The sequence below is a fragment of the Camelina sativa genome, chromosome 11 (genome assembly GCF_000633955.1).
Source record: "Camelina sativa cultivar DH55 chromosome 11, Cs, whole genome shotgun sequence".
Taxonomy (NCBI): Eukaryota; Viridiplantae; Streptophyta; class Magnoliopsida; order Brassicales; family Brassicaceae; genus Camelina; species Camelina sativa.
In genome coordinates, this window is record NC_025695.1 from 22,835,169 (window position 1) to 22,850,732 (window position 15,564).

Below are 15,564 nucleotides of genomic sequence, written 5' to 3' on the forward strand. Positions count from 1 at the left end.
TTTTTTTTTTTTTTTTTTTTTTGCATGATATCAATCGGGAGAACCAATTAATAATTATGGGGTTATTAGTTAATTAATTTAAAAAATGTGTGTGGTCGTTTCAGATACATATTTACTAATGCTTGCAGCGGTTTTTCAAATAAATTAAATGTTACAACAATCATAAAATAAACAAAAATTGCAATGGTTTAATTAATTGGTTGCACTAATTTATTTCATATATTTTCGTAATTAATTTTTTTTAAAAAAAAAATATGAAAAATTAAACTGAGAGATGTGCTATAGTATATATATCAAATATAACAAAGTTATTAAAATAAAAGTTACAACGATTTTAATAAAAGTTACGATGATTCGTCAAAAGATCAAAAATTAGTGATATTTCTTTAAATTTAAAATGATGTATGTCAAATTGTCAATGAATAATTTACGGCGATAAATTTTGAATTTCAAATTCTTTTGATTCATCATTATAAAACAAAAACATTTGTGTCAAAAACAAAAGTTCAGAAATTTCTACAAAGAGAATAAATATATATACTTCAAAAGCTGTGAATATTTGAATAGAAACAATTTTTAGTACATATCTAGAATGAAGAAATGCAACTCTTTAAAATAATGCAACCATTGATTTTTTTTTTTTGAAAATATATATATACTCACCATATTGGTAATTTACAATGCACAATGAAGAAAAATTGAAAGTTACAAGGCACCATGAAGAAATAAATGAAGTTGAGCAATTCAAGTTTATTTCATCTTTTATCATTTTTCTAGATATTTTCATTAAAAAAAACATTTAAAACAAATGGACATTTAAAAAAATATAGGAAAATGACATATGACTAATGTGATCAACTATTGCAACAAGTGTTACGGGTACTCATTGGTAACGGTGGAAACAAAAGAATCTGGGACAATCCTTGGTTTGCACCCTCGATCGAGTTTTTAGGGTTGTGGGTTGTGGTTTAGTTTTGAATCGCATCAGGTTTAATGGATTTTGGAAGAACAACCCTAGACTCTCGTATAAAAAAGATCGACGCCCTAGCTGTTTTGTGGGAGAACATTGGTGTCTGTAGTCGTTCCTCTAAAGCAAGAGAAGAAAAGAGTTTTGGATCCTTGTGAGATCAAGTGGGAGAGAAAAGAGAAGAGTTTGTCTTGGCTTTGGGTGAGAAGCAGAAAGAGAGTGAGTTCTTTGAGCGTTGTTGTTAGAGAAAGTGTTGTGGTGTTGTGCCGCTTGTTTATTGTTTAATTCTTTTTATTTTCTGGTGAGTACCACACGATGACTAATCTATGCAATAGTTAAAGTGATAAATCACAAACGAGAACTTGAATAATTCCAAATGCTTTATTTGGAATTGGCATTGTTTGAATCATTCACTACAACATCATTCGGACCAATGCAGTCATTGAACAACTTCATATTCCATGTTTGAATATGGGTCAATTAGAGTATTGACAGTAAAAATGGGCCGAAGATATAAACCTGACTTAATGATGGTCATGGGCATCAAGCTGAAATTTAGGGATCACTCCGTATATAAATAGATGTACCAAAACCGACTTTTAACACGTTTTTTTTCTTTCCTTATTTTAACTAGAGATTGAGCTGGTGTGGTGCTTCTTCATCCGTAGAAAGTGAATAAGATTTTACCAGCTCAAATGGTTTGCATTTACAAAATAGTAATACTAATATATTCTCCTATAGTAGACTTTTTAGCAAACAATAAATTGGGACCATAATCCTTAATTTACCTATTTTGTTAATTTGTTTGTTATCTATGTCTCCCATGCAATTACGCTATACGTTTCTTGAAATTTTGGAGTTCGTTGGAATTTGCAAACTCTGTTTCCGGTCATTTTTCTAGTCTTTACAATCCAATCACCACAGTCTTAATAAATTTAGTGACAAAAAAAAAATGTTAGGCGTCTATTTATTTGCTAATGATTGTTTCTAAGTTAATATACCACATATTAATAATAGATAACCTTTGACCATATTTTCAACGGGGGATCAACCTATAAAATATCCAACAAAAATATTGAGATTCTTAAATTAAAATATAACTAATTTGAAATCCCTATTAAAAACAAATTATGGGAGTTTTTGGTGTTTCTTTCATGAATGAATATAGAAAATAAATAAATATATTTAAAGCCCAATAAACAACGCTAACATTTATGACAACTCTATTATCTCACTCACTCACTCTCTCTCTCTCTTCATATACTATAATTCATTGTCCTTTTCATCGAATCCAAGACCCCCGAAAAATTAATTCGAAAACAATTATTATTTTTTCAACGGTCGAGATCTCAAGAGTCGAATCCAACGGTTGAAAAGAAGTGACTCTGGTACTGACACCACCTCTCATAATTCTCGTTAGTAGGACCTCTCTCTCTCACTCTCTCTCTCTCTTCGTCTTCATCTTTCTTCTTCTCTCCACACTTTGTGTCGAATCCGGGTTCGATCCGAGTCGAATACGGGTCGGGTCTCTTATAAGAAAGAGGCAAAACCACTTACTCTCTTTCATTTCACCCCCACTCTCTCTCTCTCTCTCTCTCTGACACATATCTTTTTCTCTCTCTTCTGTTTTGAAAGCCAAAGTGTCTCTCTTGGACAGTGATGGAACTGCTTCAAGAGATTTAATTTCTCTCTTTTTTTTTTTTTTACCACACGAGAGGAGAAGCCAAGTTGAAGAAAGATTTGTTCTTTTATTTCTTTAAACAAAGATCTCAAAAGAAGAAAGGGGGTTTGCTTAGTCTTAACTTGGAAAGTTTTAAGCTTTCTTTTGTGAGTGATGTTGCTGCTACTGCTGCTGCTCAATGCGTAGTTTGTTAAGAGTTTTGAGAGTTTGTTCATGGTTTGATGATGACAAGGTTTGAAGATATGGGGTTTCTTGTGGTTAAGGGTTTGATTCAAGGCTTTCTCTGAGCTTTTTTATTTATTTATGGTGAGTGGATTTTTGGGGGTTTTTGAGCAAAGGAGATGGAGAAAGACGAGTTTGTGCTTCCGGAGCTAAAGAGTTATAGCTACTGTAGTAGCTGGAAGTGAAGATTAGTTTTATTTTATTTTAATAGATTGTACGGAAAATTAGGGTTTTCGAAAGTTTGTGACTTTGGTTTTCTGAAAGTTGAATTAGACATGAAGCTGTCAACATCTGGATTGGGTCTACAGGGTCATGAAGGTGTTGTGTTTTTATCTCTTTAGTATCTGATTTCAATTCTTTTTTTTTTGTTACTGTCCTGGACAAGTTTTTCCTAGTTTGTGTGTTTGTAATTTCTAACAGGAGAGAAATGTCTGAATTCTGAGCTGTGGCATGCTTGTGCTGGACCATTGGTCTCTCTTCCATCATCTGGTAGTCGTGTTGTTTACTTTCCACAGGGTCACAGTGAACAGGTTCCTTCTTCTTCTTCTTCATACTTCTTTTGGTTTAAAGATTGGTGTTTTTTATGTGTGAAAGTGTTGTTTAAAGGGAGTGAGTATGGAGCTTTATTTTTTATTTTTCACTTGTTTTATATTTGGGCATTTCCATTTAAATTGAAGTGTACTTGTAGGTAGCTGCTACAACTAATAAGGAAGTTGATGGTCACATACCCAATTACCCAAGCCTACCACCACAATTGATATGCCAGCTCCATAATGTTACAATGCATGTGCGTAGTTAGTTCCCTGTCCTTTTCCACACTTCAACTTCACTTTTAAAGTAGTTTTTGGGATGATGTGCTTTGTGAGTATGGGTTTCGTTTCTACTTTTCAGGCAGATGTGGAGACGGATGAAGTTTATGCTCAAATGACACTTCAACCATTGACACCGGTACATACATTATACATAACGAGTTTTTAGTTCACTCTAGTCTGTGAATAGGTGACTTATAAACTTTTTAAATTGGTCTTGTTAAAGGAGGAGCAGAAGGAAACATTTGTACCAATTGAGTTAGGGATCCCGAGCAAGCAACCTAGCAACTATTTCTGCAAGACTCTCACAGCTAGTGATACCAGTACTCATGGAGGGTTCTCTGTTCCTAGACGTGCTGCTGAGAAAGTTTTTCCCCCACTGGTATAATACTTTTATTTTAGCTTACTTGCTAAAAGTTGTTACTTGCTATATGTACTCCTCTGATATCTTTCCCTTTCCATGTTGCAGGATTACACGCTGCAACCACCAGCTCAAGAACTGATTGCAAGGGACCTCCATGATGTTGAATGGAAGTTTAGGCATATCTTTCGGGGTAGGTTTCACCTTTCCTTGGTGTTAGTTAATAGTTGATGATCCCTTTAATAGCATATATTTTTCTATCTGGGTTGGTTACTACTTTTATGAACATTCTTTTTAACCACTCTTGTTTAGCATAGTCGCCAGTGTAAAAATTTCATTTGGCTGTTAAGTATGTCCTGCAGCATTCTGCTGTTATTTTCACTACTCTTGTTTGGTTAAGTTGAAGTAACTACGAATGCTCTGTGTTCTTGTGGTTGTCTATCATAAATTGGAATTATTACTTGTTTATATTAAGCCAGTTGATTTGAATCCTTCTTCTTTTTTTTGTTTGTAATAGCAATGACTTACATGGGTTCGGTGTGATTATGCAGGACAGCCCAAACGACATCTCCTAACTACTGGGTGGAGTGTCTTTGTCAGTGCTAAGCGACTAGTAGCTGGGGATTCTGTCATTTTCATCAGGTATAAAACTTTATGTGACTGTGACTATATTTCTAACCATATTATGTTGCATTGCACATATTACTAACCCTATTACTTGTTTCCAGGAATGAAAAGAATCAACTCTTTTTGGGAATTCGGCGAGCCACTCGGCCCCAGACTATTGTACCATCATCTGTTTTATCTAGTGATAGCATGCATATTGGACTCCTTGCTGCTGCTGCACATGCTTCTGCAACTAATAGCTGTTTTACTGTTTTCTTTCATCCAAGGTTAATACACCTCTTCCACCTGCATCCTCTTCTTCTCTTGGTAATATATTCTACTAATATTCTCTTCATGTTCAGGGCTAGCCCATCTGAGTTTGTGATACAACTTTCCAAGTACATTAAAGCCGTTTTTCACACGCGTATTTCAGTTGGAATGCGCTTTCGCATGCTCTTCGAGACAGAAGAGTCTAGCGTCCGCAGGTGATGATGCCACGTATCTTGAAATGCAAATGTTGAAACTGACAAAAGTTTATATCAATATGTTACATATATTACTTTAACATGTTTTCTGACAGTGGCATGGGGAACTTTCCAGGTACATGGGTACTATAACTGGTATCAGTGATCTGGATACTGTCCGGTGGCCAAACTCTCATTGGCGATCTGTGAAGGTAACATTATTTAGCTTGTGACTTCGTAAAGTTTCCATGAAACACCGCAGGATTCTGATGATCTAGTGTAATGTTGTAATTATATATTTCATTGGAACTCTATTGACATTGAAGATTTGGGCATTATTGGTGTAGGTTGGTTGGGATGAATCGACTGCAGGGGAGAGACAGCCAAGGGTTTCGTTATGGGAGATTGAGCCTCTTACTACCTTTCCCATGTACCCATCTCTGTTTCCTCTCAGGCTAAAACGTCCTTGGCATGCTGGCACATCATCATTGCCTGGTATCTTCCATATCTTGGCTCTTTTACTAACTGTTATAGTGTTATGTACTAGTGTAGCAAGTTCGGAAGTCTCTTACTGTCACTCAGATATCCAAATTTTGTTATTTTAACTTAGTTGCTAATTCGGATAAATAAGAAATGTTGGATTGATTACGATATTTGAAGAGGGTCTTACTGTTATAATTTGTTTCCAAGAAAACGTAGTTACTCTTCATAGCTATTTACTTTAACCATTGTGATGTTACAGATGGAAGGGGAGAATTAGGGAGTGGTCTAACATGGCTAAGAGGAGGAGGTGGAGAACAGCAAGGTTTGCTTCCTCTAAATTATCCGTCTGTTGGTTTGTTTCCATGGATGCAACAAAGGCTGGATCTCACTCAAATGGGGACTGATAATAATCAGCAATACCAAGCAATGTTAGCTGCTGGATTGCAGAACATGGGCGGTGGAGATCCTCTAAGACAGCAGTTTGTCCAGCTGCAAGAGCCTCATCACCAGTATCTTCAACAATCAGCTTCCCACAATTCTGATTTGATGCTTCAGCAGCAGCAGCAACAAGCATCACGCCATCCAATGCATGGTCAACCCCAGATTATGAGTGAGAATATTCCGCAGCAGAGTATGCGACAAGAAGTTAGTAACCACCCAACTGGACAGCAGCTACAGCAACCGGACCAAAATGCGTACCTGAATGCTTTCAAAATGCAGAATGGTCATCTTCAGCAGTGGCAGCACTCAGAAATGCCTTCGCCCTCGTTCATGAAATCAGATTTTACTGACTCAGGCAACAAGTTTGCAACATCTGCTACTCCGATGCAACAGAACTCTGCTTCTCCTGCTTCTGGTGATGGCAGCAATCTTTTGAATTTCTCAATAACCGGTCAGTCTGTACTGCCTGAACAGTTAACAACAGAGGGTTGGTCTCCAAAAGCATCCAACACTTTCTCTGAGCCGTTGTCACTTCCACAAGCCTATCCTGGGAAAAGTCTTGCTCTAGAACCTGGAAACCCCAACCTAAACCCTCAGAATCCCTCTCTTTTTGGTGTTGATCCCGACTCTGGACTCTTTCTCCCCAGTACAGTTCCCCGCTTTGGTTCTTCATCAGGAGATGCTGAAGCTTCCCCTATGTCACTAACAGATTCAGGGTTTCAGAATTCCTTATATGGCTGCATGCAAGACACAACTCATGAGTTGTTGCATGGAGCTGGACAGATTAATCCGTCTACCCAAACCAAGAACTTTGTAAAGGTGCGTGTTGGTTCTAGGCTCACCAACTTCTCTGTGGCTAGGAAAATACTGATTTCTTTACAAATCCGAAANAACCCCAGATTATGAGTGAGAATATTCCGCAGCAGAGTATGCGACAAGAAGTTAGTAACCACCCAACTGGACAGCAGCTACAGCAACCGGACCAAAATGCGTACCTGAATGCTTTCAAAATGCAGAATGGTCATCTTCAGCAGTGGCAGCACTCAGAAATGCCTTCGCCCTCGTTCATGAAATCAGATTTTACTGACTCAGGCAACAAGTTTGCAACATCTGCTACTCCGATGCAACAGAACTCTGCTTCTCCTGCTTCTGGTGATGGCAGCAATCTTTTGAATTTCTCAATAACCGGTCAGTCTGTACTGCCTGAACAGTTAACAACAGAGGGTTGGTCTCCAAAAGCATCCAACACTTTCTCTGAGCCGTTGTCACTTCCACAAGCCTATCCTGGGAAAAGTCTTGCTCTAGAACCTGGAAACCCCAACCTAAACCCTCAGAATCCCTCTCTTTTTGGTGTTGATCCCGACTCTGGACTCTTTCTCCCCAGTACAGTTCCCCGCTTTGGTTCTTCATCAGGAGATGCTGAAGCTTCCCCTATGTCACTAACAGATTCAGGGTTTCAGAATTCCTTATATGGCTGCATGCAAGACACAACTCATGAGTTGTTGCATGGAGCTGGACAGATTAATCCGTCTACCCAAACCAAGAACTTTGTAAAGGTGCGTGTTGGTTCTAGGCTCACCAACTTCTCTGTGGCTAGGAAAATACTGATTTCTTTACAAATCCGAAATTGCAGGTTTATAAATCTGGTTCGGTTGGGCGTTCACTAGACATCTCCCGATTCAGCAGCTACCACGAGCTGCGAGAAGAGTTAGGGAAGATGTTTGCTATCGAAGGGTTGTTGGAAGACCCCCTTAGATCAGGCTGGCAGCTTGTATTCGTTGACAAGGAAAATGATATTCTTCTCCTTGGCGATGACCCGTGGGAGTAAGTTAAAACCCTCTTCTTCTACAGTATATGTATACATTTGATTTGGATTTGGGATTAGATCTTGAAAAGCTTGTGTGGTATGCAGGTCATTTGTGAATAACGTTTGGTACATAAAGATACTTTCGCCGGAAGATGTCCAGCAAATGGGAGATCAAGGCGAAGGCAGTGGCGGGTCATTCCCGCAAAACCCCACCCATCTCTAGAAAAGCTGCTTCGGTGTTGGTCCCATCCTACTGCTACAATGCGGGGGAGCCTTTGTTTTCACTTCCACTGATCTTTATATGCCATTCGTTCGCATCTCTCTCGTTTTGACGTTTTTAGAAAGAAACATAATCATATTTGTGAGTATGGGTCCTGAAACTTTAGGGCGTACTTTAGCTTTGTATTAGACAGACACTCTGGTCATAAACATAAGAACTTTTATTAGCTGTCTCAGGAGGTAACTCAGCTTTCTTAGTATTATTATTATTCTGTTTTGTACGTTCCAATATCACTTCTCCTGAGACATTCAGTTGAAGTGTAGTGATTAAATTCTGATTTAGTCAAAGGCTCCAAGCAAGAAAACACAAGTTAGGAAACAAACTAACCAAATCTTTAAAACACAAACTAGGGATTGACAATTTGACATTGAACAAAAAGGGCAAGAAGAATGTCTGAAAAAGTAGATTCAACCAAAAAGGGGATTCATTTCCACAAATTGCGATGATGCTTTCTCAAACATAATGGAAGCCAAAAAACTGGATCTGGTAATATCACATTCAGTATCTTCAAAGATGAAGGTTCAGAAAGACAAGCTGCAACTCCAACTGTACCTGAAAGATCTCTTAAACTAACCACATATCTTGTAATGGATGCAAACAAGAGGATCTTGATTGAAGAATGACATAGATTAAGTACCAAGAATTCATCTTCACCCTTTCTTTTTGGTACAGAGGGTACCTAAACGTGCGCACACATCAGATTTGTCAACTTTGAGCAAAGCATCATTCATGGGCTCATGGCACCTCTCAATCTCTTATCATCTTTAGCATCATAGAAGCATTTACGTCTCTTCGAGTCATTTACATAGAAGCATTTGTGAGTTTTGCCCAAATCGAGCCAGAGTTGTCTCGTTTCCAATCATCACCTTGAAAATCTCACTTAATAAGGAACTGTACTTATCTCCGATTCTCTCTTGGATTGCTCTGACTTGTCCTTTATAAAGTGAAATCAGAATTCAACATCGCTGGCGGCATAAAAGATTAAAACAAATAACGCAATTCATATATAAAAATAGGAATCCCTTTCCCGCCGAAACAGCTTCCTTCTCGGTCCCAACCTCGATTCTCGGCATATTTACGCCAAGCGCGCTCGTTTTGGTAAGTATAAATTGATTTTTTTCATTTAGTACTTGAATGCGATGATCGATTGATAGACAAGGATTGGTCAGGTCAATGGCGCTGGTAAGGCGTTCGACGAAATGCCTAGCAGAGGATTTGATCTCTTGCATAGCTCTATGGTCAATGGGTTTGTACTGAATTAAAAGATTTTCACAAAGCTCTTGCACGGTTCTGGGAGATGCAGATATCTGGATTCAAATCAGATTAGGTTGCAAGTCCCCGATCTCTTTTTTTTTTTTCAATGCATCTTTTTGGCTGTGATTCAGGATTTCAAGAACCATGTCAAGAGTAAATATGCTTAAGAATTCGTTTACAAATGGAGAAAATGACCCCCTGGTTTCGTGATTGTGGGTTTTGATGCCAATAGTCAACGCAAGCTTTAGTTTAGTTGTGAGAAATGCAATAATTAAAGGTTTAAGCCTATCAATTGGAACCATGGAGGTCTACTTGATATTACCAAAACGTGACAAGGGGTAAGAGAATCTCTACTGCAAGTCTGCAATTGAACATTGTGAAGGCATGGTTGATTTGTATACCGAGGATGGGAGATATGAAGCGTAGCAAGGCAACTTTACTTGAACATTTTCTGGTGATGTTCTCACGATCGAGCACCTGTGTTGTGAAGGCATGGTTGATTGGTATACCGAGGCTGGGAGATATGAAGTACATCGTTCGGGGTGTTTTTGAAGCAGAGGAATAGGTTCTGCTCTGATAAGTAGGCACATGTGAGAGTAATCAGAGAGAGTTGTGCACGTGCATAACAGTCTTATTAATGAGTTTAGCCTATAAATAGAGAGGAGAGACTGTGGAGAGGGGATCACGCTAGCCTATAAATAGAGAGGAGAGACTGTGGAGAGGGGATCACGCTAGCCTATAAATAGAGAGGAGAGACTGTGGAGAGGGGATCACGCTAGCCTATAAATAGAGAGGAGAGACTGTGGAGAGGGGATCACGCTAGCCTATAAATAGAGAGGAGAGACTGTGGAGAGGGGATCACGCTAGCCTATAAATAGAGAGGAGAGACTGTGGAGAGGGGATCACGCTAGCCTATAAATAGAGAGGAGAGACTGTGGAGAGGGGATCACGCTAGCCTATAAATAGAGAGGAGAGACTGTGGAGAGGGGATCTTGCGTGATCATTGATGTGTAAAGAGGAATTAGAGCTTATGTGCTCTGTTCTTAGGTGATGAGATGGAGAACTGTAACTCCAAGATTATCAATTACAGTGAGTAGAGCTAAGACAGAAGAGTTTGTATGTTCAATCTTATCAAATGGTGCGGTGAGCGTGGATCGCGACCTTCAGATGATCGTGTGTGATCATTGTGTAAAGTGTGTGTAACAAACCTGCGTGTTTGTTAGGGTTCAGAGCTGCGTCTCTGATCAGACGATGAGATAGTGAGAACTGTAACTCACAATCTTATCAAATGGCGCGCTGAAACTGTGATCGGAGGTTCAACGCGAGAGTGGAGAATTGGGGTTTTGTAAAATCAAGAGCAGCAAGTTAAAAGATGGTGATGGAGTTTGGGTTATCACCGATTCGCGAATTGTCGGCATCGAAGCAACAAGAATCTTCGCTGTCCGACGTCTACGATTAATTGAGTGAGGTACGAAACTCGGAAGCTAAGATGGAAGCCAGAGTCGAGTCGTTGGGTTCGCAGATGGGGTCCAAGATTGAGTCTTTGCGTAACGTCATGAGGGTTTGAGATCAGAAATTGGGGGATCTTGGAAGGAAATTGGATATGGTTCTCAATTCTTTGCCCAGAATCGATACGGTCCGTGAAGTGGGCGGATCACACAAGGAGAAGAACCCCTCTGAAGAGAAGCAATTGATTCAACATGAAGACTCTGTTAGAGTGAAGACATTATGTCAGCATCAGGAAGTTATTGGTGAAACAGAATCGAGCTTAACCTTCTCAATGATTGATTCTAGTCACAAAAAAGAATCAGTAACTTCAAACTTGGCAACAAATGGTGTTCTCCAATCACAGAAAGTTGAGAATTCAGTCTTGGAGGATCATCGAGATGCATCCATGGATCAATATCAGTCACAACCTGAACTAGTTTCTGATGCTTTACACTCTGGTTTTTGCATTGATATATTGAAAACTCAACAAGAAGGGGTATTAGAAGTTTCAGAATTGCTTATGTGTTATGAGAAGTCGTCAGAGGTCAAGACTAATGATGTTACATTCCAACAGCTCGACATAATGTCTCTTCAAAGGCATGAATTACATCAGCAGAGAGATAGCGTGTGTTTAGTGGGTGATTGGAATTCTTTCTTTTCGGTTTGGCATCATTGGCGAAACAGGGACTTGTATCAGTTTCGCTGGCTGAATCAGCAATCTCTGCAACAAATTGAGGAGTATACAGTTGCTGAAGACCATTACATATTCATAAGAAGAAGGTATATCAAGTTGTTACGCCTACAACAATGGGTAGCAATTTTGCACACCTACGGGAAACAAAGACTAGGAGATTTCAGTCAATCTTCTCTACTAGTTGCTGCAACACTTTGGAGTACAATGATAAACCGAGGGATTGTGAGTTACCATTCTTGGCACCGTTGGAAAGCTAGGTATTTGCAGAATTTTGAGTATAAGTTTGACGCTGGATCAAAACAGAAGTGTGTTGGCAACATTACGGCAAAACAGAGTTATGAAAGGAAGTTTATTGGCTTGTACTCAGCATATGGGGAAAGGAACGTCTATTATTCTGTGTGGCATTGTTGGAGAAAGAAGAATCTGCAGCTCATTAATCTGAACAATGGATGTTCAGAGCCACAAAGTCCGGACCTGCACTTTCATGGAGTCACTTACTATGGTACAGAAGATGATTGTGCGTGCAGCAGCTCTGCCATGGCAGGAATGGTCGTCTTCTTTGCTTCCGTGTCAATCCCATTTGCTCTTTCACAGCTTGAGGACAAGCTGTCGTCAAACGGGGGAGTATTGATAAGTAGGCACATGTGAGAGTAATCAGAGAGAGTTGTGCACGTGCATAACAGTCTTATGAATGAGTTTAGCCTATAAATAGAGAGGAGAGACTGTGGAGAGGGGATCCTGCGTGATCATTGATGTGTAAAAAGGAATTAGAGCTTATGTGCTCTGTTCTTAGGTGATGAGATTGGAGAACTGTAACTCCAAGATTATCAATTACAGTGAGTAGAGATAAGAGAGAAGAGTTTGTATGTTCAATCTTATCATGCTCTCCATGCTTATGGGGCCGCTCATGAAGTTTTGGTTCACTTCTAAAAATGCAAGGAGAAGGGTTATAAATCCGATGCATTTACCATCACCGAAGTCTGGCTTAGAACGATAGAGATTGGTGATTGGGTGCACATGTTCATGGCCTGTGTCAGAGCGATTATATCTACAATGTCCTTGAGCTTCATTCTTCTGATTTGGGATCACATGGTTGTGTTGTTGAAACACTTGCTTGGGATACAAGGATTAAGGTGTGGGACTATCATATCCCATTTTCTTTTGAAAGCATCTTGGAACTGCCACCAATGGTGCAAGCCAGGTTAGAAAATTATCTAGCTCTATACTAAATTACTGATGGATTCATTAGCTGATTCGAGGTAAATGGCTGATGTACCCATTAGCTCCATTGACTTTAACATCCCAGTTTTTTTCCAAGACTTTGTCATTCCATTAAGCGATAGTATTTATATAAGCTACATCCAATGTGACTTAATATTTTAGAGTATTTCTACACAATTATTATATCCCCATATAAAATATAGATTCCCAAATTTTTAATTGATTGTTAATATAGAGCTATATGGGAGTAACAAGCACGTACTATTTTGTTAAGTTTTGTGATATCGTAACCTCTGTAACTAACTCTTTATTGATAACCCAAACACTAACACACCATAGACGAAGGCAAGCACATCACAAGCTCTTCACCTAACAAAGATCAGAGACGAGAGCACATCACTCTCGCACTAACCATCAGAGAGCACATCACTCTCTCACTAGCACATCGCTAGAACATTCAACAACAATAAGCATAACGAAGAAGAAGAGCTTCATGACTCTTTTAAGTTGATTCCTTAACCGCCAAGCCTCTTTCTCGTTCCAAGTATTTGCTCTCTTCTTTATCTCTGTCCACATCATATCAATACTCCCCCCATTTAGACAAGCTTGTCCTCAAGCTTTAAGAAAAGAAGAAATAGATGCGGCAAGTCTCTCACTAGGTCATGAACTCTCATGAATAGACCAGCCTCGCCACAAGAAGGCACGGCAAAAACACAAAGGAATTGAACCAAGCTCACTTAGACTGATCCCTTCACCAGATTGAAAATGGACCAAACTCCACAGCATAAATTCTGAACATGGTTGCAACTTCCCAACTTTGTGTTTCCAACGATGCCAAACTTTGAGTCTTGCAATCCCCAGATGTGTCTTTCTATTCCAAACTATTGCCGTAACAACAAGAACATGTGAAGCCTTCATTTTCTGAACAAAAGAAAACAGCACATGATACTTATTCCTGTATATATTCCTCCGCCAGAATCTAAGTGCTTTACTTCTCCACTTGTGAAACACTTGAAACCTCTCATCACCATGGAGAAAATGTGTCATTATTGTTGCATCACGGTCTTCCAAAAGTGTGTTGAATGCAGGAACCCTTAGTGAGCTAACCGCATGCTCCGGAATATCCATTGCTACTCTAGTTTGTAAATGTAGCTTCCCATACACCATTGGAGAAGCTTTCAAGACCGTGTGGCTGTGGAAAACCGATTCCACAAACACATTCTCTTGTAGCCTGAACTGTGCAGCAGAAGAAGGTAAAAGACGAATACCCGTTTGTGCTTCTTCGAGTGCAAGAACAATTTCGTCCCCTGATTCTACTTTACTCCAGAACTTAGGCTGCATATCAGAAGTATTAAATTGCTTCATGCTGCTTGAATCAAGTCTCAACCTCGATATACACATCAACCAATTCATATGTGTATGCCTCATCCTCTTATGAGACTTAAGAGTGTGTCTTTCCTCATCCTCCAAACCTGTGGCAGCAGAAATTGGAGAAGTTGCAGGCTTTGTGTTATGAAGTTGCAGGGTCCATTTACGCTTCATGTGAAACTTCACCTCACCACAACAAAGCTGATACAGTCCTCTTAAATCCAGTCTCATTCTCATTTTACAAATAAACTGTGACTGAGGTGACTGTCTCATCCTTCTCCAAGNTTCCTGTATATATTCCTCCGCCAGAATCTAAGTGCTTTACTTCTCCACTTGTGAAACACTTGAAACCTCTCATCACCATGGAGAAAATGTGTCATTATTGTTGCATCACGGTCTTCCAAAAGTGTGTTGAATGCAGGAACCCTTAGTGAGCTAACCGCATGCTCCGGAATATCCATTGCTACTCTAGTTTGTAAATGTAGCTTCCCATACACCATTGGAGAAGCTTTCAAGACCGTGTGGCTGTGGAAAACCGATTCCACAAACACATTCTCTTGTAGCCTGAACTGTGCAGCAGAAGAAGGTAAAAGACGAATACCCGTTTGTGCTTCTTCGAGTGCAAGAACAATTTCATCCCCTGATTCTACTTTACTCCAGAACTTAGGCTGCATATCAGAAGTATTAAATTGCTTCATGCTGCTTGAATCAAGTCTCAACCTCGATATACACATCAACCAATTCATATGTGTATGCCTCATCCTCTTATGAGACTTAAGAGTGTGTCTTTCCTCATCCTCCAAACCCGTGGCAGCAGAAATTGGAGAAGTTGCAGGCTTTGTGTTATGAAGTTGCAGGGTCCATTTACGCTTCATGTGAAACTTCACCTCACCACAACAAAGCTGATACAGTCCTCCTAAATCCAGTCTCATTCTCATTTTACAAATAAACTGTGACTGAGGTGACTGTCTCATCCTTCTCCAAGGCTTAAAGCTGTTATGTTTCCCATTTGATCCAACAGAAGCAAAAGAACAAGAATCCTTGAGCTGGCTTATTCTTGACATCATTTTGAACTTAAATCGCCAAGCCTTAGGATGTTTGCTTTGCTTACGTCGTTGCTGCCTTCTTTTGTCTCTTAGAGTCATTGTACCGAACACTTGGAGTGCACACTGAAACTGTGAAAACGTTTCCCTCGAAGCGGAAGCATGTTGTGGAATCAATTTCGCCTGCAACACAATGTCATCACTTGATTCTATCTCTTGAATCACGTCGACACTTGTGCCCAAAGTGTTTTCTGACTTTTGATGCTTGCGATCAAAATCATTGATCCACTGTTCTAGTTTGCGATCCAGCTCCAAACCTACACGCTTTTGATCCCTATCGTTTCCAAACATTAACAATAAACCATCTTTCACCTC

General features: G+C 39.5%; 2 protein-coding genes across 3 annotated transcripts; both read left to right on the forward strand.

Annotated features, from left to right (window-relative positions):
* LOC104724069 (auxin response factor 8) lies at positions 2,813-8,329 on the forward strand. 2 transcript variants are annotated; one of them, XM_010442517.2, is made up of 15 exons: positions 2,813-3,188; positions 3,291-3,400; positions 3,559-3,657; positions 3,762-3,818; positions 3,906-4,061; positions 4,149-4,233; positions 4,592-4,682; positions 4,769-4,933; positions 5,009-5,131; positions 5,247-5,322; positions 5,458-5,605; positions 5,853-6,196; positions 6,934-7,590; positions 7,668-7,858; positions 7,947-8,329. In XM_010442517.2, exons 1-15 carry the CDS (start codon positions 3,146-3,148, stop codon positions 8,062-8,064), a joined length of 2,463 nt encoding a protein of 820 aa, XP_010440819.1. In that variant the 5' UTR covers positions 2,813-3,145; the 3' UTR covers positions 8,065-8,329. The 2 variants fall into 2 exon arrangements, with proteins under 2 accessions (XP_010440819.1, XP_010440820.1); XM_010442518.2 differs by lacking the exon at positions 6,934-7,590 and having other exon boundaries at positions 5,853-6,853.
* LOC104724070 lies at positions 8,455-12,915 on the forward strand. Its single transcript, XM_010442519.2, has 2 exons — positions 8,455-9,219; positions 9,291-12,915. The coding sequence occupies exon 2, from the start codon at positions 10,979-10,981 to the stop codon at positions 12,203-12,205; it is 1,227 nt and encodes a 408-aa protein (XP_010440821.1). The 5' UTR covers positions 8,455-9,219; positions 9,291-10,978; the 3' UTR covers positions 12,206-12,915.